The sequence below is a fragment of the Pseudophryne corroboree genome, chromosome 4, assembly GCF_028390025.1.
Source record: "Pseudophryne corroboree isolate aPseCor3 chromosome 4, aPseCor3.hap2, whole genome shotgun sequence".
In the NCBI taxonomy this organism is placed as follows: domain Eukaryota; kingdom Metazoa; phylum Chordata; class Amphibia; order Anura; family Myobatrachidae; genus Pseudophryne; species Pseudophryne corroboree.
Window position 1 is genome coordinate 794481983 of NC_086447.1, and position 25211 is coordinate 794507193.

The 25211-nt window shown below is 45.4% G+C and overlaps 1 protein-coding gene across 3 annotated transcripts in view; it reads right to left on the reverse strand.

Annotated features, from left to right (window-relative positions):
• The window catches only part of LRPPRC (leucine rich pentatricopeptide repeat containing), a 491686-nt gene that overhangs the window by 350752 nt on the left and 115723 nt on the right, over positions 1-25211 (reverse strand). For all 3 annotated transcript variants that reach the window (XM_063918355.1, XM_063918354.1, XM_063918356.1), the window contains exons 6-7: positions 12309-12395; positions 11448-11574 (exon numbers count right to left, since the gene is read on the reverse strand). In XM_063918355.1, the coding sequence (XP_063774425.1) occupies positions 11448-11574; positions 12309-12395 (214 nt within the window). The remainder of the gene's footprint in view (positions 1-11447; positions 11575-12308; positions 12396-25211) is intronic.

Below are 25211 nucleotides of genomic sequence, written 5' to 3' on the forward strand. Positions count from 1 at the left end.
CGGATACCAAGTCCTTCTCGGCCAATCCGGAACCACTAGTATTGTTCTTACTCTTCTTTGCCGTATGATCTTCAATACCTTTGGTATGAGCGGCAGAGGAGGAAACACATACACTGACTGGTACACCCAAGGAGTTACCAGTGCGTCCACAGCTATTGCCTGTGGATCTCTTGACCTGGCGCAATATTTGTCCAGTTTCTTGTTGAGGCGAGACGCCATCATGTCTACAATTGGTCTTTCCCAACGGTCTATTAACATGTTGAAGACTTCTGGATGTAGACCCCACTCTCCCGGATGAAGATCGTGTCTGCTGAGGAAGTCTGCTTCCCAGTTGTCCACGCCCGGGATGAACACTGCTGACAGTGCTATCACGTGATTCTCCGCCCAGCGAAGAATCTTGGCAGCTTCTGCCATTGCACTCCTGCTTCTTGTGCCGCCCTGCCTGTTTACATGGGCGACCGCCGTGATGTTGTCCGACTGAATCAACACCGGCTTTCCTTGCAGGAGAAGTTCCGCCTGGCTTAGAGCATTGTAGATTGCTCTTAGTTCCAGAATGTTTATGTGAAGAGACTTTTCCAGACTCGTCCATACTCCCTGGAAGTTTCTTCCTTGTGTGACTGCTCCCCAGCCTCTCAGGCTGGCGTCCGTGGTCACCAGGATCCAATCCTGAATGCCGAATCTGCGGCCTTCTAATAGGTGAGCCTTCTGCAACCACCACAGAAGTGACACCCTTGTCTTTGGTGACAGGGTTATTTGCAGGTGCATCTGCAGATGCGACCCTGACCATTTGTCCAACAGATCCCTTTGGAATATTCTTGCATGGAATCTGCCGAATGGAATTGCTTCGTAAGAAGCCACCATTTTTCCCAGGACTCTTGTGCATTGATGTACTGACACTTTTCCTGGTTTTAGGAGGTTCCTGACCAGATCGGATAACTCCTTGGCTTTTTCCTCTGGAAAGAAAACCTTTTTCTGAACCGTGTCCAGAATCATTCCTAGGAACAGCAGACGAGTTGTCGGGATTAAATGGGATTTTGGAATATTCAGAATCCACCCGTGTTGTCTTAGCACCTCTTGAGATAGTGCTAAAGCTGTCTCCAGCTGTTCTCTGGACCTTGCCCTTATTAGGAGATCGTCCAAGTATGGGATAACTAATACGCCTTTTCTTCGAAGAAGAATCATCATCTCGGCCATTACCTTGGTAAAGACCCGAGGCGCCGTGGACAATCCGAACGGCAGCGTCTGAAACTGATAGTGACAGTTTTGAACAATGAACCTGAGGTACCCCTGGTGTGCGGGGTAAATCGGAACGTGTAGATACGCATCCTTGATGTCCAAGGATACCATAAAGTCCCCTTCTTCCAGGTTCGCTATCACTGCTCTGAGTGACTCCATCTTGAACTTGAACTTTTTTATGTAGAGGTTCAAGGACTTCAGATTTAGAATAGGCCTTACCGAGCCATCCGGCTTCGGTACCACAAATAGAGTGGAATAATACCCCTTTCCTTGTTGTAATAGGGGTACTTTGACTATCACCTGCTGAGCGTACAGCTTGTGAATGGCTTCCAACACCCTCTCCCTTTCGGAAGAGACGGTTGGTAAGGCAGACTTCAGGAAACGATGAGGAGGATCCGTCTCTAATTCCAACCTGTACCCCTGAGATATTATCTGCAGGATCCAGGGGTCTACCTGCGAGTGAGCCCACTGCGCGCTGTAATTTTTGAGACGGCCCCCCACTGTCCCCGAGTCCGCTTGAGAGGCCCCAGCGTCATGCTGAGGTTTTTGCAGGAGCCGGGGAGGGCTTCTGTTCCTGGGAAGGAGCTGCCTGTTGGTGTCTCTTCCCTCTTCCTCTGCCTCGTGGCAGGTACGACAAGCCCTTTGCTCTCTTATTTTTGTAGGAGCGAAAAGGCTGCGGTTGAAAGGTCGGTGCCTTTCTCTGTTGGGGAGTGACTTGAGGTAAAAAAGTGGATTTCCCGGCAGTAGCCGTGGCCACCAAGTCTGATAGACCAACTCCAAATAACTCCTCCCCTTTATACGGCAAAACCTCCATGTGACGTTTTGAATCCGCATCGCCTGTCCACTGTCGTGTCCATAAGGCTCTTCTGGCTGAAATGGACATAGCACTCACCCGAGATGCCAGTGTGCAGATATCCCTCTGTGCATCACGCATATAGATAAATGCATCCTTTATTTGTTCTAACGACAGTAAAACATTGTCCCTATCTAGGGTATCAATATTTTCAATCAGGGATTCTGACCAAACTACTCCAGCACTGCACATCCAGGCAGTTGCTATAGCTGGTCGTAGTATAACACCTGCATGTGTGTATATATTCTTTTGAATAACTTCCATCTTTCTATCTGATGGATCCTTAAGTGCGGCCGTCTCAGGAGAGGGTAACGCCACTTGTTTGGATAAGCGTGTGAGCGCCTTGTCCACCTTAGGGGGTGTTTCCCAGCGCGCCCTAACCTCTGGCGGGAAAGGGTATAATGCCAATAACTTTTTTGAAATTATCAACTTTTTATCAGGAGCAACCCACGCTTCATCACACACGTCATTTAATTCTTCTGATTCAGGAAAAACTGTTTGTAGTTTTTTCACACCATACATAATACCCTGTTTTACGGTATCTGTAGTATCAGCTAAATGTAACGTCTCCTTCATTGCCAAAATCATATAACGTGTGGCCCTACTGGAAAATACGTTTGAATTTCTACCGTCGTCACTGGAATCAGTGCCCGTGTCTGGGTCTGTGTCGACCGACTGAGGCAAAGGGCGTTTTACAGCCCCTGACGGTGTTTGAGGCGCCTGGACAGGCATTAATTGATTGTCCGGCCGCCTCATGTCCTCAACTGACTGTTTAAGGGAAGATAAACCATCACGTAATTCCACAAATAAAGGCATCCATTCTGGTGTCGACCCCCTGGGGGGTGACATCTGCATATTTGGCAATTGCTCCGCCTCCACACCAATATCGTCCTCATACATGTCGACACCACGTACCGACACACACCGCAAACGCACAGGGAATGCTCTAATGAAGACAGGACCCACTAGCCCTTTTGGGGAGACAGAGGGAGAGTCTGCCAGCACACACCACAAAGCGCTATATATACAAGGGATATCCTTATATTAAGTGCTCCCTTATAGCTGCTTTAATATATATATATATAGCCATTAATGTGCCCCCCCTCTCTGTTTTACCCTGTTTCTGTAGTGCAGTGCAGGGGAGAGACCTGGGAGCCGTTCTGACCAGCGGAGCTGTGACAGAAAATGGCGCCGTGTGCTGAGGAGATAGGCCCCGCCCCTTTTTCGGCGGGTTCTTCTCCCGCTATTTTTCCAGTCAGGCAGGGGTTAAATATCTCCATATAGCCCCTATGGGCTATATGTGAGGTATTTTTAGCCTTGTATAAGGTTTATATTTGCCTCTCAGAGCGCCCCCCCCCAGCGCTCTGCACCCTCAGTGACTGCCCAGTGAAGTGTGCTGAGAGGAAAATGGCGCACAGCTGCAGTGCTGTGCGCTACCTTATGAAGACTGAGGAGTCTTCAGCCGCCGGTTTCCGGACCTCTTCACGCTTCAGCATCTGCAAGGGGGTCGGCGGCGCGGCTCCGGGACCGGACTCCACGGCTGGGCCTGTGTTCGATCCCTCTGGAGCTAATGGTGTCCAGTAGCCAAGCAGCAAATCCACTCTGCATGCAGGTGAGTTTACTACTTTCCCCCTAAGTCCCACGTTGCAGTGATCCTGTTGCCAGCAGGACTCACTGTAAAGAAAAAAACCTAAACTAAACTTTCTCTAAGCAGCTCTTTAGGAGAGCCACCTAGATTGCACCCTTCTCGTTCGGGCACAAAATCTAACTGGAGTCTGGAGGAGGGTCATAGGGGGAGGAGCCAGTGCACACCACCTGACCTAGTAAAGCTTTACTTTTTTGTGCCCTGTCTCCTGCGGAGCCGCTATTCCCCATGGTCCTTTCAGGAACCCCAGCATCCACTTAGGACGATAGAGAAATAAGATTTTACTTACCGATAAATCTATTTCTCGTAGTCCGTAGTGGATGCTGGGACTCCGTAAGGACCATGGGGAATAGCGGCTCCGCAGGAGACAGGGCACAAGAATAAAAGCTTTAGGATCAGGTGGTGTGTACTGGCTCCTCCCCCTATGACCCTCCTCCAAGCCTCAGTTAGGATACTGTGCCCGGACGAGCGTACATAATCAGGAAGGATATTGAATCCCGGGTAAGACTCATACCAGCCACACCAATCACACCGTACAACTTGTGATCTGAACCCAGTTAACAGTATGATAACAACGAAGGAGCCTCTGAAAAGATGGCTCACAACAACAATAACCCGATTTAGTTAACAATAACTATGTACAAGTATTGCAGACAATCCGCACTTGGGATGGGCGCCCAGCATCCACTACGGACTACGAGAAATAGATTTATCGATAAGTAAAATCTTATTTTCTCTGACGTCCTAGTGGATGCTGGGACTCCGTAAGGACCATGGGGATTATACCAAAGCTCCCAAACGGGCGGGAGAGTGCGGATGACTCTGCAGCACCGAATGAGAGAACTCCAGGTCCTCCTCAGCCAGGGTATCAAATTTGTAGAATTTAGCAAACGTGTTTGCCCCTGACCAAGTAGCTGCTCGGCAAAGTTGTAAAGCCGAGACCCCTCGGGCAGCCGCCCAAGATGAGCCCACTTTCCTTGTGGAATGGGCTTTTACAGATTTTGGCTGTGGCAGGCCTGCCACAGAATGTGCAAGCTGAATTGTACTACAAATCCAACGAGCAATAGTCTGCTTAGAAGCAGGAGCACCCAGCTTGTTGGGTGCATACAGGATAAACAGCGAGTCAGACTTTCTGACTCCAGCCGTCCTGGAAACATATATTTTCAGGGCCCTGACAACGTCAAGTAACTTGGAGTCCTCCAAGTCCCTAGTAGCCGCAGGCACCACAATAGGTTGGTTCATGTGAAAAGCAGAAACCACCTTAGGGAGAAATTGAGGACGAGTCCTCAATTCTGCCCTGTCAGAATGAAAAATTAAGTAAGGGCTTTTATATGATAAAGCCGCCAATTCTGACACACGCCTGGCTGAAGCCAGGGCTAACAGCATCGTCACCTTCCATGTGAGATATTTTAAGTCCACAGTGGTGAGTGGTTCAAACCAATGTGACTTAAGGAACCTCAAAACAACATTGAGATCCCAAGGTGCCACTGGAGGCACAAAAGGAGGTTGTATATGCAGTACCCCTTTTACAAATGTCTGAACTTCAGGTACTGAAGCCAGTTCTTTCTGGAAGAAAATCGACAGGGCCGAAATTTGAACCTTAATGGACCCTAATTTTAGGCCCATAGACAGTCCTGTTTGCAGGAAATGGAGGAAACGACCCAGTTGAAATTCCTCTGTAGGGGCCTTCTTGGCCTCACACCACGCAACATATTTTCGCCAAATGCGGTGATAATGTTTTGCGGTTACATCCTTCCTGGCTTTGACCAGGGTAGGGATGACTTCATCTGGAATGCCTTTTTCCTTCAGGATCCGGCGTTCAACCGCCATGCCGTCAAACGCAGCCGCGGTAAGTCTTGGAACAGACAAGGCCCCTGCTGGAGCAGGTCCTTTCTTAGAGGTAGAGGCCACGGGTCTTCCGTGAGCATCTCTTGAAGTTCCGGGTACCAAGTCCTTCTTGGCCAATCCGGAACCACGAGTATCGTTCTTACTCCTCTCCTTCTTATGATTCTCAGTACTTTTGGTATGAGAGGCAGAGGAGGGAACACATACACTGACTGGTACACCCACAGTGTCACCAGAGCGTCCACCGCTATTGCCTGAGGGTCCCTTGACCTGGCGCAATATCTGTCTAGTTTTTTGTTTAGACGTGACGCCATCATGTCCACCTTTGGTTTTTCCCAACGGTTTACAATCAGGTGGAAGACTTCTGGGTGAAGTCCCCACTCTCCCGGGTGAAGGTCGTGTCTGCTGAGGAAGTCTGCTTCCCAGTTGTCCACTCCCGGAATGAACACTGCTGACAGAGCTATCACATGATTTTCCGCCCAGCGAAGAATCCTTGCAGCTTCTGCCATTGCCCTCCTGCTTCTCGTGCCGCCCTGTCTGTTTACGTGGGCGACTGACGTGATGTTGTCCGATTGGATCAATACCGCCTGACCCTGAAGCAGGGGTTTCGCTTGACTTAGGGCATTGTAAATGGCCCTTAGTTCCAGAATGTTTATATGAAGAGATGTTTCCATGCTTGACCACAAGCCCTGGAAATTTTTTCCCTGTGTGACTGCCCCCCAGCCTCTCAGGCTGGCGTCCGTGGTCACCAGGACCCAATCCTGAATGCCAAATCTGCGGCCCTCTAGTAGATGAGCACTCTGCAGCCACCACAGAAGAGACACCCTTGTCCTTGTCGACAGGGTTATCCGCTGATGCATCTGAAGATGCGATCCGGACCATTTGTCCAGTAGATCCCACTGAAACGTTCTTGCATGGAATCTTCCGAATGGAATTGCTTCGTAAGAAGCCACCATTTTTCCCAGGACCCTCGTGCACTGATGCACTGACACCTGGCCTGGTTTTAGGAGGTTCCTGACTAGCTCGGATAACTCCCTGGCCTTCTCCTCCGGGAGAAACACCTTTTTCTGGACTGTGTCCAGAATCATTCCTAGGAACAGTAGACGTGTCGTTGGAATCAGCTGCGATTTTGGAATATTTAGGATCCACCCGTGCTGACGTAACACTACCTGAGATAGTGCTACTCCGACTTCTAACTGGTCCCTGGACCTTGCCCTTATCAGGAGATCGTCCAAGTAAGGGATAATTAAGATGCCTTTTCTTCGAAGAAGAATCATCATTTCGGCCATTACCTTGGTAAAGACCCGAGGTGCCGTGGACAACCCAAACGGCAGCGTCTGAAACTGATAATGACAGTTTTGTACTACAAACCTGAGGTACCCTTGGTGAGACGGGTAGATTGGGACGTGGAGATAAGCATCCTTGATGTCCAGAGACACCATATAGTCCCCTTCTTCCAGGTTTGCTATCACCGCTCTGAGTGATTCCATCTTGAATTTGAACCTCTTTATGTAAGTGTTCAGGGATTTCAGATTTAAAATTGGTCTCACCGAGCCGTCCGGCTTCGGTACCACAAACAGCGTGGAATAATACCCCTTTCCCTGTTGTAGGAGGGGTACCTTGATTATCACCTGCTGGGAATACAGCTTGTGAATGGCTTCCAAAACTGCCTCCCTGTCGGAGGGAGACTTTGGTAGAGCAGACTTCAGGAACCGGCGAGGGGGAAACGCCTCGAATTCCAGTTTGTACCCTTGCGATACCATGCTGATGTGAAGTGACCTGGGGTAAAAAGGTGGATTTTCCAGCCGTTGCCGTGGCCACCAGGTCCGATAGACCAGCCCCAAATAACTCCTCCCCTTTATACGGCAATACTTCCATATGTCGTTTGGAATCCGCATCGCCTGACCACTGTCGCGTCCATAACGCTCTTCTGGCAGAAATGGACATAGCACTTACTCTTGATGCCAGGGTGCAAATATCCCTCTGTGCATCACGCATATATAGTAATGCATCCTTCAAATGCTCTATAGTTAACAGTATATTGTCCCTATCCAGGGTATCAATATTTTCAGTCAGGGAATCCGACCACGCGACGCCAGCACTGCACATCCAGGCTGAAGCGATTGCTGGTCGCAGTATAACACCAGTATGTGTGTATATACTTTTAAGAATATTTTCCAGCCTTCTATCTGCTGGTTCTTTGAGGGTGGCCGTATCAGGAGACGGTAACGCTACTTGGTTAGATAAACGTGTGAGCGCCTTATCTACCCCAGGGGGTGTTTCCCAACGTGTCCTAACCTCTAACGGGAAAGGATATAGTGCCAATAATTTTTTAGAAATTAGCATTTTTTTGTCGGGGGAAACCCACGCTTTATCACACACCTCATTTAACTCATCTGACTCAGGGAAAACTATTGGTAGTTTTTTCACACCCCACATAATACCCTTCTTTGTGGTACTTGTAGTGTCAGAAATGTTCAATGCTTCCTTCATTGCCGTGATCATGTAACGTGTGGCCCTACTGGACATTACGTTTGTCTCCTCACCGTCGACACTAGACTCAGTATCTGTGTCTGGGTCTGTGTCGACCCACTGAGGTAACGGGCGTTTTAGGGCCCCTGACGGTGTCTGAGACGCCTGGACAGGCACTAATTGATTTGCCGGCTGTCTCATGTCATCAACCGTTCTTTGCAAAGTGCTGACATTATCACTTAATTCTTCAAATACGATCATCCAGTCAGGTGTCGACTCCCTAGGAGGTGACATCACTAACCCAGGCAATTGCTCCGCCTCCACATCATTTTCCTCCTCATACATGTCGACACACACGTACCGACACACAGCACACACACCGGGAATGCTCTGATAGAGGACAGGACCCCACAAGCCCTTTGGAGAGACAGAGGGAGAGTCTGCCAGCACACACCAAGCGCTATATATATATATATACAGGGATAACCTTATATAAGTGTTATTCCCTTATAGCTGCTGTTTATATAGTTTTTAGCTGCCAATAGTGCCCCCCCTTCTCTTTTTTACCCTGATTCAGTAGCAATCTGCAGGGGAGAGTCAGGGAGCCGTCCTTCCAGCGGAGCTGTGAGGGAAAATGGCGCTTGTGTGCTGAGGAGATAGGCTCCGCCCCTTCACGACGTCCTTATCTCCCGCTTTTTCTGTAAAAAATGTCAGGGGTTAAAATACATCCATATAGCCCAAGAGCTATATGTGATGTATTCTTTTGCCAACCTAAGGTATTATCTGTTATATTGCGTCTCAGGGCGCTCCCCCCCAGCGCCCCGCACCCTCAGTGACCGGAGTGTGAAGTGTGCGGAGAGCAATGGCGCACAGCTGCGGTGCTGTGCGCTACCTTAGTCTGAAGACAGGATCGTCTTCTGCCGCCGATTTCACCGGACCTCTTCGCTCTTCTGGCTCTGTAAGGGGGCCGGCAGCGCGGCTCTGGGACCCATCCAGGCTGAACCTGTGATCGTCCCTCTGGAGCTAATGTCCAGTAGCCTAAGAAACCCGATCCACTCTGCACGCAGGTGAGTCCGTTTCTTCTCCCCTTAGTCCCACGATGCAGTGAGCCTGTTGCCAGCAGGACTCACTGAAAATAAAAAACCTAAAATATACTTTTATTCTAAGCAGCTCAGGAGAGCCACCTAGCCTGCACCCTTCTCGTTCGGGCACAAAAATCTAACTGAGGCTTGGAGGAGGGTCATAGGGGGAGGAGCCAGTGCACACCACCTGATCCTAAAGCTTTTATTCTTGTGCCCTGTCTCCTGCGGAGCCGCTATTCCCCATGGTCCTTACGGAGTCCCAGCATCCACTAGGACGTCAGAGAAATTACATTACTACTTTACTAAAGTAAACCCTCTCCTTGTGGTAAAAGAGGGGGCTTTGTAACGTCTAACACCTCCTTTATAGCTAAAACATGTTTTGAATGCTTTTTGATAACTTAGGACTTATTCCCCTGGAATCACTAGTGTCGACACAGGAATCAGAGTCCGTGTCGGTATCAGTCTGTACTACTTGTGCAAATTTGTATGTGATCCAGAGGGGTCCCTGTGGATGAAAGGCAGAACTATTCAAAATCACATCTTCAACAGATTATATTCAGTTTTCTGTATGAGATTCAGTAGTGATTCACACTATCATGTAACCTTTCACCCAGTCAGGCTCTTGGTGTCATATTACACCTCTGTGTCTCTAACATGTCACCCACAGAGGAAGAGATTCCCTGCCACAGACATGTCACACACGTGCACAACCACACCACAGACACTCCGGGACTTATAGGGGGCAGACCCACAGTAAAATCTGTCAGAGGGACACAGATAGGATTTGCCAGTTCATAACCCAGCGCCAGTAACACAATGTCTGTGAACACAAAATGCCCACTGACATGCAACGCTTTTATAAAACTAATCACACAATTATATAGCACCAAATTCACTGTGGCCCCTCCTGTTTTGCACCCTGATACTTGTTCACTAGTGGAGGACCAGCGTGGTCTCTGCAGCCTAAGGAGAGAGAGAAAATGGCGCTGAGCAGTGTGCTGGCTGGCTGACTGAGGAAGCTCCACTCTTCAATAGCGTGTTTCTCCTCAGCTTTTATGAGGTAATTTTTTATACTGGCGGGGGTAGGACTGTGCCTCAGCAACTTATGCCCCTTATTTATGCCAGTTTCCACTTATGCCCCTTATTTATGCTAGTTCCCCCCCGTTGCCAGCAGTTCTCCCTGAAAATAAAAAACCTAACATAAGTCTTTTCAGAGAAACTCAGTAGAGCTCCTCTGGAGTGCATCCAGTCTGCCTGGGCACATTTCTAGAACTGAGGTCTGGCGGAGGGGCATAGAGGGAGGAGCCAGTTCACACCCTTGAAAAGTATTAAAGTGCCCATGGCCCCTGTGGAACCGTCTATACCCCATGGTCATGAAATGGACCCCAGCATCCTCTAGGACGTATGAGAAAAGATGATAAAGCATTGTTTGGTTATTGAGCCATGAAAGATGGGAAAAGCACTTGCATAAAACATTGGTAGTTGAGTCTGGTCTTAAGGAGGGTACTGACGGGGAAGATGTGTGCTGAGCGATCTTAACACAGACCGCTCAGCACACAACTCTCCCCCCGCTCAGCACAGCGTGATGTGCTGAGCGAAGGGGGGACGGACGGGGGGCCACTCACTTCACACTGCGGTGAAGTGAGCAACCCGCTAGATTGAGCCTGCATGCAGGCTCAATCTAGCACCGGCAATAGCGATGCGCTATAGCTGGGGGGCATACACACATCAGATCCGTGCTTAAAATTTAAGCAATCTAGTCAGACTGCTTAGATTTTAAACACTGATCTCTCTCCGTGTGTACCCCCTTAGGCCCAGGATAACATCGCCCACTCATGACTGTGGGAGGTTTTGGGAATGTGTGAGGCCTCTGATTAAAGGTTACCTCCACTTTCCATAGCTATACAAGCTAGAGAACTGCTAGACTTAAAAAGTTGAGAGAAATAAAGAACCAGCCAATCAGCTCCTAACTGCCATGTTACAGGCTGTGCTTGAAAAATTACAGGAGCTGGTTGGTTGGTATTTTATATCTTCCAAGGCTCAGTAAATAGACCCTTTAAACCTCAATTTTTTATTTGATTTTATAAAATCATTTGTTTTCATTAAATTAGTGCTATCAATTGTATCTTTGGCTCAAATGTGATTTTTCACTGCTTGACTATATTACCATGAATGCTGTATATCAGGTGACTGAATCATACTTACCCCGCTGGTTCTAATCATGAATATAATTCACCCTAACCTTAAAAATATCTATTCCTCAATAAAACAAGTGCTAACATTGCCAATTCATTCAGTGAATTTACACACAAACCTGTTTAATACTCTCAATATCTCCATTCTCAGCATATGCATTCATCAGGGCAGAATAAGTGGGGTGTCTAGGCACTACTCCAGCATCCTGCATGACCGACAGAATGTTCTTGGCACTCTCCATGTCTCTGAAATAGGACACACAACAAGTGTTGTACTTGTAATACAGACAGAGGAAACACAAATAAAAGACCAATGATCATAACAGAGACGTCTCTTTATATTCCAGAACCACTAAACAAAGATTCAGAAGGATATTTGAAATGCTCTACTATAAAGGGGTACATTCTATTATCTGTGGACTTAACCGTGCAGCTTTAGTATCCTGGTTAAGTGCCCAGAGCTATTCATTTACTGCTCACAACTAACCCGACCGGTGCACTGAACGTGGATTTTCCTTTGGCAGCTCCAGTAATTGAATACCTCTAGCACTTAGCCCGCAGGCAACAATAGAGTAGCAACGGGCACTTAACCCAGAAGCTAAAGCCACGAAGAGGATATTCTCGGAGCATTAGATAGTCAATTTAAGGTCAAGGTTTGTGGGAGAAGACTTTTTTTTTGTTAAAGCAGAGCAGATCTGTAGTGTGTAAAACTACTGTAGAAAAACAAAATCAAGATCTGGCAACCAATAATCATTTAGATTTCATCCGCTAGTGCAAGTTAGACAATAAAAGCTAATGTGAGTGGTTGCTGAAGTTTACTGTAAATTTGCAATACTTGTAGATATCACAAAACAGTGGTAGAAATAATGCATCATTTCATATATCTTCTACCTACTTCTATTGCACTAGATGTCTTTTCACACTTGATCTATTTGTACTTTAAGGTTAGTGGTAAATTAAGCTGCCTTGAAACACCTTACCCCGCTCTGGCATGTCCTTTAATCAGAGAATTGAACACTTGCTCCGTGATGGGAAGGTTTTTGCTCTTCATAAAACCTAAAATTTTGCTGAAAATTGAGACATTTTCAATTAGGTAACTAGTACTGCATGCTATCAACAGCTGTAACTCAGTAGCCAAATGGTTAGAAAGTACAATACCACAATGAAAATGCAGCCTGTAATACTGCAATAGACACTAGAAAAATGCCAGAAACAGCTGTCGAAAAAATATCCATTTAATCTTAAGAGGAACAAATACTACTGAACTGCATTTTTTTCGCCAAACCAGCTAATGCACAGGTTCTCAAACTCGGTCCTTAGGATTTCACACAATCCATTTGGTACAGAGTGCAGGGGGGGTGTTACAAATTACCCAAGCCTGATGGAGGGGCCCAGTAAGGGGGTCCCCTCCCCCTTACCTGGCAGCAGCACATATTCGCCTCAGCCAAGCACATGTGATAGATAGATAGACAGACACAGTGCATCCAGAAAGTATTCACAGTGCTTCGCTTTTTCCACATTTGGTTACAGCCTTATTCCAAAATGGAAGAAATTATTTTTCCCCCTTAAAATTCTACACACAATACCCCGTAATGACAAGGTGAAAAAAAAGTTTTTTTTTAGATTTTTGCAAATTCATTAAAAATAAAAAAAACATAGAAATCACATGTACATAAGTATTCACAGCCTTTGCCATGAAGCTCAAAATGTAGCTCAGGTGCATCCTGTTTCCACTGATGATCCTTAATTGGAGTCCACCTGTGGTAAATTCAGTTGATTGGACATGATTTGGAAAGGCACACACCTGTCTATATAAGGTCCCACACTTGACCATGCATGTCTGAGCACAAACCAAGCCTGAAGTCAAAGGAATTGTCTGTAGATTTCCGAGACAGGATTGTCTTGAGGCACATATCTGGGGGAAGGTTACAGACAAATATCTGCTGCTTTGAAGGTCCCAATGAGCACAGTGGCCTCCATCATCCATAAATGGAAGTAGTTCGGAACCACCAGTACTCTTCCTAGAGCTGGCCGTCCGTCTAAACTGAGCGATCGTCTGAGAAGGGCCCTAGTCAGGGAGGTGACCAAGAACCCAATGGTCACTCTGTCAGAACTACAGCATTCTTCTGTGGAGAGAGGAGAACCTTCCAAAAGGACAACCATCTCTGCAGCAACCCACCAATCAGGCCTGTATGGTAGAAGGGGCAGACGGAAGCCACTCCTTAGTAAAAAGCACATGGCAGCCCGCTTGGAGTTTGCCAAAATGCTCCTGAAGGACTCTTAGACCATGAGAAACAAAATTCTCTGGTCTGATGAGAAAAAGACTGAAGTCTTTGGTGTGAATGCCAGGCGTCATATTTAACTACTCGTGCCAGACCGTCGGTCCTGCTTTTGGGGTGCATCATGGTGCGGGGTGGCAGTGCCGCTGCAGCATCCAAGCTTGAAAAAATTTGCTAGGGGGTCACAGTCCTCTTCGCAACCCAGACAGGGTGCTAGTCCTCCATCACCTCCTTCACCCTTGGGAAGCCCCCTTCAACCAGTCTCAGTCAACACAGCAGATCCTGCTCGCCATATCGGCATTTGAGCAACGGGTAAAGGACAAAATTGGTCAGGTGCAGGTTGACATCTCCCTGATTCGACATGATATGCAGAAGATTCGTGAATGGGTGGGAGAGGCAGAACATCGTATCTCCGATCAGGAGGATTTGACTAACCCTCTTAAAGATAGTCACTGATTTAACCACTCAGATGTCAGTGGTCAAGGCTAAATTATCCGATGTTGAAGGTAGACTTCTCCGTAATAATGTCCGCTATGTTGGCTTCCCGGAAAGGGCAGAGGGCTCTGCCTCCGAAAAATTCCTTGAACGGTGGATCCTTCAATTATTTCAACGTGATGACTTTAGTCCTGTTTTCTGCAGAAAGGGCACATCGTTTACCTGCTAGGGCCCCTCCTCCGGGTGCACCTGCACGTACTTTCATAGCCTGCTTTCTCCACTATAAAGACCGTGATGCTGTCCTCCGGCTGGCTCGCACTCAGGGCCCTTTAAAATTTGACAACCATATTATTGCAGTCTATCTGGATTTTGCTGTGGCTGTCCAGAAATCCCATGCACAGTTTATCCAAGTTAAGACGAGGCTGCGGGACCACCAAATGCAGTACTCCATGCTTTTCCCGACTCATTTGCGGGTTGTCCATGATGGCTCCACACACTTCTTCAATACTCCTCGGGAAGTGGAGGCCTGGCTGGACTGTAGGCCTCGGGCCCCTAATTGATGACGGTTGCTTTAATACTTTTGTTTTTTTTCTGTTTGGCCCCTTTTCTTAGCTTCAGGCGCTATGAAGTATTAATGGGGTTGCTACTACTGATGTTTTCTATTTTATTTATTTTTTTACTGTTCATTGTGCGGGGATGCCGTATCTTTTGTCCTAGGAGCTGAATACTGGGATATAGTCTTTATAGAGGTATTGCTACCTCTGTACCCCGGGGTTAATATTGGGTTCTTAGCTTAGCTTAGTTAGGTCGTTGTAGGGATCCAGGTGTATCTAAATTGTAATAGATATACAGGGTGGCGGGTGGTTGGGATGTTATATGTTTATTTTTTTTCTCATGTCTGTGCTTTGTCACGTTGTATTTTGGTTCTTATTCTTTGCCATGTGCCTAAATTCTCTGACATGCTCATTTGGTGGTTTTCATATCATTTGTTTGTTTGCCTGTGGTCTGCTGTGGTGGCCTTTTTCTTTTTGCCGTTCCCATATTGCAGGTTCCTCTATGATACATGTTTTCATTGCCTAGCTTATTCTGACTCTGTGCTTCTTTCACTTGCTCTTTTTCTCCTTCTGTCCCTTCTTTATCTTCTCTAAGGCTATGGGGGTTGAGGGACTCCGCATACTTGGCTGGAATGTGAGGGGCTTGAATGACCGCATTAAGCGTGCCCTTGTTCTGTCGCACGCGAAAAAATATAGAGCGGACATTATATGTGTCTCCGAAACCCATCTGATTGGTACTAGAACCTTGGCTCTCAGGAAGCCCTGGGTTGGTCTGGCGTATCGTTCTACCTTTTCTACTAATTCTAGAGGTGTTTCAGTATTGATCCGAAGGTCAGTTAATTTTCATTTGGTCCACAGCCAAAATTGACCAATATGGTAGATACGTTTTTCTTAGAGCATATGTTAACCGCAAACTTCTCCATATACTTGCGGTCTACATTCCCCCTCCCTATAATAACGAGGTGCTTCGCCAAGCTATGTCATTTATTGCTACTTTCCCCTCTGGGCCATTGATTGCATAGGTGATTTTAATAATGTTTTAGACAGGGTTTTGGACAGGTGGACTGAGCTTCCACCCCCATACCCTCTTACGCTCCTTCCCCTATGCCATTTGCAAAGTTACTTAATGAACTTGGGCTTATAGATATTTGGAGACTGAGACACCCCTTGCAGCAGCAATACTCTTGCCACTCGGCCGGCTTTCATACATTTTCGAGAATAGATTTAGCCTTGGTTTCCCCTGATCTAACCCCTAATATAATCGATGTTCAGTATTTGCATAGGGGGATTTCAGACCACTCATCATGATTAGTGACTCTAGATATTATACCCAAACGGGGAGCCAAAATGTGGAAGTTGAATCCATTTTGGTTGACCTTGATGAGTGATCCTGACGCCATGAATAGAATGACTTTGAACTTCATAAAGCCACTTGTTTAGATCCATCACTTAAACATGATACGTTTAAGGCTTTGTTACGGGGTTCCTTCATACAACGTATTGCTAACGTTAAAAAATCTAGCAGAGAGGAGGAATTGAGACTTGAACTTGCTTGTTCTCATTGTGACTCTACCTATATTTCTACCAAGACCCTTAGTGACCGTTGTAAATGGGATTTGGCGAGGAAGGTCTCGTCTGATCATTTACTTGACAAATACAAACGTAAATTACTTTTTTCTCAACATGCTCTTTACTCACAATCAGATTCGGGAGGCAGTTATTTAGCTTTTCTTGCACGGGAGGAGAGGGCTGGAGGATCCATTCAAAAGATCTGTGATCATCAAGGCACACTGTTCTATACAGATGGGTCCTCCGTTATCTTGACTGTCTCTGCGCCTAGACGGAGATTTAGTCATGCCTAGGCGATAGCTTAGGTTGCAGAGTTTAATCACGGACAGGCATGACTAGATACTCAGCTTGCAATACACATCTCCACCACTGGGTGGCTAATGCTTCACTAATACAGTACTTTAGTTTGAATAGCGGCAGACTGATCTACAGTAGAAGCTCTGGCAAATGGTCAGTGACGACTGTAATGTTAATATACAGTCCTGTACTGCATAGTGTACACACAGATGGTGACCAACGGTCAGAGTAAAAAAGAAAAAAGTAGTTTATTCAGACGCAAACGAACGTGTTAAAACACTTGTGTATGCAGACGCAATTAATGTGTGAAAAGAATAATATAGCTCATTGACTTTACAGTATGTACAGTGCGCAAATGAGCGTCCGAGTCCCCTAACGGCATAAACAAACATCAATGGGAAGGAATCGCTTTGTGCAGTACTTTTACACATGAACTTGAGAATCTTCCATGCAGTGCTGTGGGCTAGCGATGAAGGCTCCCGTCTGCCATGCTGAGAGTCCCGGATTCAATTCCCAAAGTGTCAATTTTTTTTTTGTGTTCCCGTGACATTCACTTTATTATTATTATTTTTTCTGTGTAATCCATTGTAAAACATTCAAAGGAAGGATGCACAAAGGTTTTACACAAATTGGGGTAAATCTGCAGGAGTGACTCATTCGCTATCTAAAATACACAGCGGTAGTGAGCACCTATAGACATACCAGTAAATATAAATTAGTGTATTCTGATGCAACTAACTGTTAGAGCAATACAGTAGTGTAGATCGTCGGCGTTAGAGAATCTGTGTCGTGAGAATCTGTGTTGTACATTATAAGCTGTTCGTGCTAATTAGTACTCTAATCAAAAAAACTGTAGAGATACTAAGGACAGTGATTTGGCATCCAGGAACTTAGGGAGGAGCTTTTATCTCTCTCCATTATACATAGGAAGATTAAACTTGCCACTCTATGTTACAAGCTGTTCGTGCTAGTTAGTACACTAGTAGAACATACTGTACAGAGATACTTAGGTCAGTTATTTGGCATCCAGGAACTTAGGGAGGCGCTTTTATCTTTCTCCATTCTAAAGAGAAATATTAAACTTGCCACTCTACATTACAAGCTGTTTGTGCTAATTAGTACACTAGTAGAACATAATGTACAGAGATACTAAGGACGGTGATTTGGCACCCAGGAACTTAGGGCGCTTTTATCTCTCTCCATTATACATAAAAAGATTAAACTTGCCACTGTATGTTAGAAGCTGTTCGTGCTAATTAGTACACTAGTTGAACATACTGTACAGAGATATGAAGGATGGTGATTTGGCATCCAGGAACTTAGGGAGGAGGTTTTATCTCTCTCTGTTACACTTAGAAAGATTACAATGGAGAGAGATAAAAGCTTCTCCCTAAGTTTCCTGGATGCCAAATCACTGTGTGTATAGTTTATACAGACACAAATGAACGTGTTAAAACACAGACGCAATTAATGTGTGAAAGGAATAATGTAGCTAATTGATTTTACAGTATGTATAGTACACGAAATTAGCGTCCAAGTCCCCTAAGAGCATAAACGAACACCAATGGGAAGGAATTGCTCTTTGCAGTACTTTTACACATGAACTTGTAAATCTTCCATGCGGTGTTGTGGGCTAGCAATGAAGGCTCCCGTCTGCCATGCTGAGAGTCCCGGGTTCAATTCCTAAAGTGCCAATCTTTTTTTTTCTGTGTGTGTTCCCATGACATTAACTTTATTTTTTTTTTCTATGTAATCCATTGTAAAACATTTAAAAAAAGGGTGCACACAGGTTTCACACAAATCAGGGTAAATCTGCAGGAGTGACTCATTCACTATCTAAAATACACAGCGGTAATGAACACCTATAGACATACCAGTAAATATAAAAGTAGTGTATTCTGACACAACTAACTGTTCGAGCAACACATCACTGTAGATCGTCAACGTTAGAGAATCTGTGTTGTACTTAATGAGAAGGGATCACTGCTACTGTACCATTTACACATCTACAGTATCAACACGACTGGAGTTCTCTATGTGATTTTCATACACAGTATACTGTTGCACATGTCTTGTAACCTGACCTGTCTATTGCATGAACTGTGCAGGCTTCCAGGTGGGAAGGGCGATGGGGGTAGGCGGAGGCAGGTGAAAATACAGTGGTTTTGAAATACAGTATGTGTGTCCGAGTCCCCTAAGGCATAAACCAACATCAATGACTATAGCCCTGAGGAAGCTCTATAACAGAGAGAAATGTGCATAGGTGGACAGTGTGTCACATCCTAAATGCATATATAATGAAATAATACATCTCTAATTATATAAATGTATGTTGATAAATCCTGTGTGCACTCTTGTATCTCCGCGGTCTTTACTAAGATAGCGGCGGACACAGTCTCCTGAGAACGCAGGAGTCCATAGCAGATCCGATCATAAGGGCTGAGCTAGCGAGGACGCTCACAATACAGAATAGAAAGGACACAGAGGGAATTTTTTTTTTAACACTTAACTCTTAATACTGTACACAGTGAAGCCCTGCATGGATCTCACTGATATGGCCGGGCTTAATTGTGTTATGTCCGGCATAACACAATGATAGGGGATGGGGGTAGGGGGAGGCAGTGGGAAAGGGGTTGGGGGAGGCCGTGGAAAAAAAACATGTTTTCCAACATGAGCGTCCGAGTCCCCTAACAGCATAAGGGTGAGGGGGAGATTAACCAGCCAAGTCAGAGACGCTGTCGAAAATAATAATTGTCTGTCGGGACCCAAAAAAAGAAACCAATAAATCAATAAATGAAAGTAGTGTGGACAGATGCAAATGAACGTGTTAAAGCAATGGTCTATTGACATTCGGTTTATGTGAGCTATTAAATTAAATTAAAATGGGCTTAAAGCTTAATGTCTCTGGTTCTGAGGGTCCAATCGGCTCACAATTAGGTTGGTATGGAAAGGGAGACAATTAGCTACTGGAGGATACCAACCCCAAGTTTCTGTGACCCCCACAAGACTCATGGCAAGCGTCGGAACCCATGGTGGGTATGAATTAACGGGCCCATTATAGTCTATGGGAAAATGGGTCCACTTTGCGTACTGATATCTCTGGTTCTGGGTATCCCAGAGACTCAGAACTGGTACTACACAAAAGAGGAGACTCTTGGCTTTCAGGGCAGACCAACTACTAGTTTATGTGATACTGCAAAGGGAAGCGGCAAGCAACCGTGTGTCGGCTCCCCTCCAGTTGTTCGCCCAGCTTGCACGGGATGCAGGGTTTCTGGCTAGATAGAAAATACTGTACAGAGATACCAAGGACGGTGATTTGGCATCCAGGAACTTAGGGAGGAGCTTTTATCTCTCTCCATTATACATAGAAAGATTAAACTTGCCACTCTACATTACAAGCTGTTCGTGCTAATTAGTACACTAGTAGTGTACTAATTAGCACGAACAGCCTGTAACCAAGAGTGGCAAATTTAATCTATGTATAATGGAGAGAGATAAAAGCTCCTCCTTAAGTTCCTGGATGCCAAATCACCATCCTTAGTATCAGTGTACAGTATTTTCTATCTAGCCAGAAACCCTGCATTCCGTGCAAGGTGGGCGATCAACTGGAGGGGACCCGACACACGGTTGCTTGCCGCTTCCCTTTGCAGTATCACATAAACTAGTGGTTGGTCTGCCCTGAAAGCCAAGTCTCCTCTTTTGTATAGAACCAGTTCTGAGTCTCTGGGACACCCAGAACCAGAGATATCAGTACGCAAAGTGGACCCATTTTCCCATAGACTATAATGGGCCCGTTAATTCAGACCCACCATGGGTTCCGACGCTTGCCATGAGCCTTGTGGGGGTCACAGAAACTTGGGAATGGTATCCTCCAGTAGCTAATTGTCTCCCCTTCCATACCAACCTAATTCTGAGCTGATTGGACCCTCAGAACCAGAGACATTAAGCTTTAAGGCCATTTTAATTGAATTGAATTTAATAGCTCACATAAACCGAACGTCAATGGACCATTGCTTTAACACATTCGTTTGTATCTGTCCACACTACTTTTATTTATTGATTTATTGGTTTCTTTTTTTGGGTCCCGACAGACAATTAATATTTTCGACAGCGTCTCTGACCTCCGCTGGTTAATCTCCACCTCCCCCCTCACCCTTCATGCTGTTAGTTTACTCGGACGCTCATATTGGAAAACACGTTTTTTTCCACAGCCTTCCCCTACCCCCAAACCTCTTTCCCACTAATTCCCCCTACCCCCATCATTGTGTTATGCCGGACATAACACAATGAAGCACGGCCATATCAGTGAGATGCGTGCAGGGCTTCATTGTGTACAGTATTAAAAGAGTTAAAAGTGTTAAAAAAATTCCCTGCGTCTCCTTTCTATTCTGTATTGTGGGCGTCCCTGCTAGCTCAGCAATTATGATCGGATCTGCTATGGACTCCTGCGTTCTCAGGAGACTGTGTCCGCCGCTATCTTAATAAAGACAGCGGAGATACAACAGTGCACACAGGATTTATCAACATACATTTACATAACTAGAGATGTATTATTTCATTATATATGCATTTAGGACGTGAAACACTGTCCACCTATGCACATTTCTCTATGTTATAGGGCTTCCTCAGGGCTATAGTTATTGGTGTTGGTTTATGCCTTAGGGGACTCGGCTGCACATACTGTATTTCAAAAGCACTGTATTTTCACCTGCCTCCCCCTACCCCCATCGCCTTTCTCCCCTGGAAGTCTGCACAGTTCATGCAGTAGACAGGTCAGGTAACAAGACATGTGCAACAGTATATTGTGTATGAAAATCACATAGAGAACTGCAGTCACGTTGATACTGTAGATGTGTAAATGATATAGTCGCAGTGATCCCTTCTCATTAAGTACAGCACAGATTCTCTAAAGCTGACGATCTACAGTACTGTGTTGCTCGAACAGTTGGTTGCGTCAGAATACACTAATTTATATTTACTGGTAGGTCTATAGGTGCTCATTACCGCTGTGTATTTTAGATAGCGAATGAGTCACTCCTGCAGATTTACCCCGATTTGTGTGAAACCTGTGTGCACCCTTCTTTTAAATGTTTTACAATGGATTACACAGAAAAAAATAAAAAATAAAGTGAATGTCACGGGAACTCACGAAAAAAAAAAAAAGATTGGCACTTTGGGAACTGAACCCGGGACTCTCAGCATGGCAGACGGGAGCCTTCATCGCTAGCCCACAACACTGCATGGAAGATTCACAAGTTCATGTGTAAAAGTACTGCAAAGAGCAATTCCTTCCCACTGGTGTTCATTTATGTTCTTAGGGGACTCAGACGCTCATTTCGTGCACTATACATACTGTAAAGTCAACGAGCTACATTATTCCTTTCACACATTAATTGCGTCTGCATACACAAGTGTTTTAACACGTTCATTTGTGTCTGTATAAACTATACACACAGTGATTTGGCATCCAGGAACTTAGGGAGGAGCTTTTATCTCTCTCCACTGTAATCTTTCTAAGTGTAACACAGAGAGATAAAACCTCCTCCCTAAGTTCCTGGATGCCAAATCAGCATCCTTAGTATCTCTGTACAGTATGTTCTACTAGTGTACTAATTAGCACGAACAGCTTCTAACATACAGTGGCAAGTTTATTCTTTTTATGTATAATGGAGAGAGATAAAAGCGCCCTAAGTTACTGGATGCCAAATAACCGTCCTTAGTATCTCTGTACAGTATATTCTACTAGTGTACTAATTAGCATGAACAGCTTGTAACGTACAGTGGCAAGTTTGATCTTTCTATGTATAATGGAGAGAGATAAAAGCTCCTAAGTTCCTGGATGCCAAATCACCGTTATTACTATCTCTGTACAGTATGTTCTATTAAGGGTACTAATTAGCCGTTTGTGCTAATTAGTACGCTAATAGAAAAAACTGTACAGAGATACTAAGGATGGTGATTTGGCATCCAGGAACGTAGGGAGTAGCTTTTATCTCCCTCCGTTATACTTACAAAGGTTACAATGGAGAGAGATAAAAGCTCCTCCCTAAGGTCCTGGATGCCAAATCACTGTCCTTAGTTAGGTATACCGTAGGGACACAAGTTAGTTACATGTACGTCTAGTCAGTCAATGTTCAGGAGTTCAGCAGGCGGACCGCTTGGGGAAAGAAACTTTTGAGGCTTCTGGTGGACCTGGCGGGGACGGCCCTGTAACGCCTGCCGGAAGGAAGCAAGTTAAACATGCTGTGGCCGGGGTGTAGCTGGTCTTTTACTATCTTCATATACCGCTTTTTAGCTCTGGACAGGTACATGTCCTGGACTGAGGGAAGGTCGGCCCCGATGATCTTCTCTGCGGTTCTGACCACTTTTTGGAGCCTGCATCTGTCCCTCTCACTGGTGGAGCTGTACCATACGAGTATCGAGGAGCACAGTTCCAACTCCACAATCGCGGAGTAGAAGAGGAGCAGAAGCTTCTGTGGGATTTTGAACTTCCTTAGTTGCCTGAGGAAGAACAACCTCTGCTGCGCTATCCCAACAGTGGCGTCAGCGTTGGACCCCCATTTAAGGTCCCGGGAGATTGTGGTCCCTAGAAACTTGAAGGAGTCCACTAGCGATACCACACTGTCAGCAATCGTTAGCGGAGGTGCACTAGATGACTTCTTCCTGAAGTCCACTATCATCTCAACAGTTTTGAGGGGGTTGAGCTCAAGGTTGTTGTGGATGCACCACTGGGCCAACCGGTCTACTTCCCGTCTATAGGCCGATTCATCCCGGTCCTTGATGAGGCCGATGACGGTGGTGTCATCGGCGAATTTGATGATCTTTACTGATTGCGCCTCTGAGGTACAGTCATTTGTGTACAGGGAGAAGAGCAAGGGTGAGAGGACACAGCCCTGAGGGGCCCCTGTACTAATGGACTAAGCGAACACACTAAATGAGTTTTTTTCAACAGTATTCACTAGAGAGGACCCAATTCAGGGACTGACACACAATCTCAATAAGGACAATATCACACTGATAGGTACTTATTTAAGCGAGGAAGTAGTCTGTCACCGATTAAAACATTTAAAGATTAATAAATCACCAGGGCCCGATGGTATTCATCCAAGGGTTCTAATGGAGCTTCACTCTGAACTGCCAAAACCGCTATCTCTGATCTTTGAGGATTCAGTTATATCAGGTATGGTTCCCAAAGACTGGCGTATAGCGGAAGTAGTGCCTATATTCAAAAAGGGAAGTAAAGCTGAACCAGGTAATTATAGACCAGTTAGTCTTACATCTATAGTGGGGAAAGTATTGGAAGGTATTCTAAGAGATAGTATTCAGAAGTTCCTTGAAACCAATAAGGTCATTAAAAGGAATCAACATGGGTTTATGAAGGACAGATCCTGTCAAACCAACTTACTTGGCTTTTATGAAACAGTAAGCGCAAACCTAGATCAGGGTAAAGACGTGGATGTAATCTTTTTAGACTTTGCCAAAGCGTTTGATACTGTACCACACATGAGACTTATATACAAGCTACAAGAATCAGGGCTAGGAAGCACAATATGCACTTGGGTCAAAAACTGGTTAGATAATAGGAAGCAGCGCGTTGTGGTTAATGGATATTTTTCAACTTGGACTGAAGTGCTAAGTGGTGTGCCGCAAGGCTCAGTATTAGGACCGCTATTGTTCAATATTTTCATTAACGACCTAACAGAAGGTCTAGAGAGCATGGTGTCAATTTTTGCAGATGATACCAAATTGTGTAAGGCTATAAATACAGAGGATGCCGAGTCTCTTCAGAACGACTTAGTTAAATTAGAAGCATGGGCAGCCAAATGGAGAATGCGCTTCAACACAGACAAGTGTAAGGTAATGCACTGTGGTAACAAGAACAAAAATTACACCTACCTACTAAATGGGGTAAAACTAGGGGATTCTGTACTGGAAAAGGACTTAGGTGTCCTCATAGATAGCAAGCTAAGCAGTAGTACCCAAAGTAGGACTGCAGCAAAGAAGGCTAATAAGATATTAGCATGCATAAAACGGGGTATTGATGCTAGGGACGAGAGTATTATACTCCCATTATATAAATCACTAGTGAGGCCACACCTTAAATACTGTGTACAGTTCTGGGCACCGTACTACAAAAAGGATATCCTGGAGCTTGAAAAGGTACAAAGGAGGGCGACCAAACTAATTAAGGGCATGGAGACGATGGAATACAAGGAAAGGCTTGAAAGACTAGGCATGTTTACATTGGAAAAGCGGAGACTAAGAGGGGATATGATCAACATCTACAAATATATAAGGGGACAATACTCAGAGCTTGCGCGGGACCTGTTTTTGGTTAGATCAACACAGAGGACTCGTGGACACTCGCTCAGGTTAGAGGAGAGGAGATTCCGCACAATACGGCGTAAAGGCTTTTTCACGGTAAGGACAATACGTGTTTGGAATTCCCTGCCCGAGGGAGTTGTAATGGCGGAATCTGTCAACACCTTTAAGAATGGGTTAGATAAATTCCTATTGGATAAGGATATCCAGGGGTATGGTGCATAGTCATGCATTATAGTTACTATTTAGTCAAATCATCATGCAGAGGACACCACAAATAGGTTGAACTCGATGGACAATTGTCTTTTTTCAACCTCAGATACTATGTTACTATGTTACCATGCTTGAGAGGTGAATTCCCCCGCTTTCACCACGTGTCCTATCTGTCAGGAAGTCTACTATCCAGGAACAGGTAGTTTCTGGGACC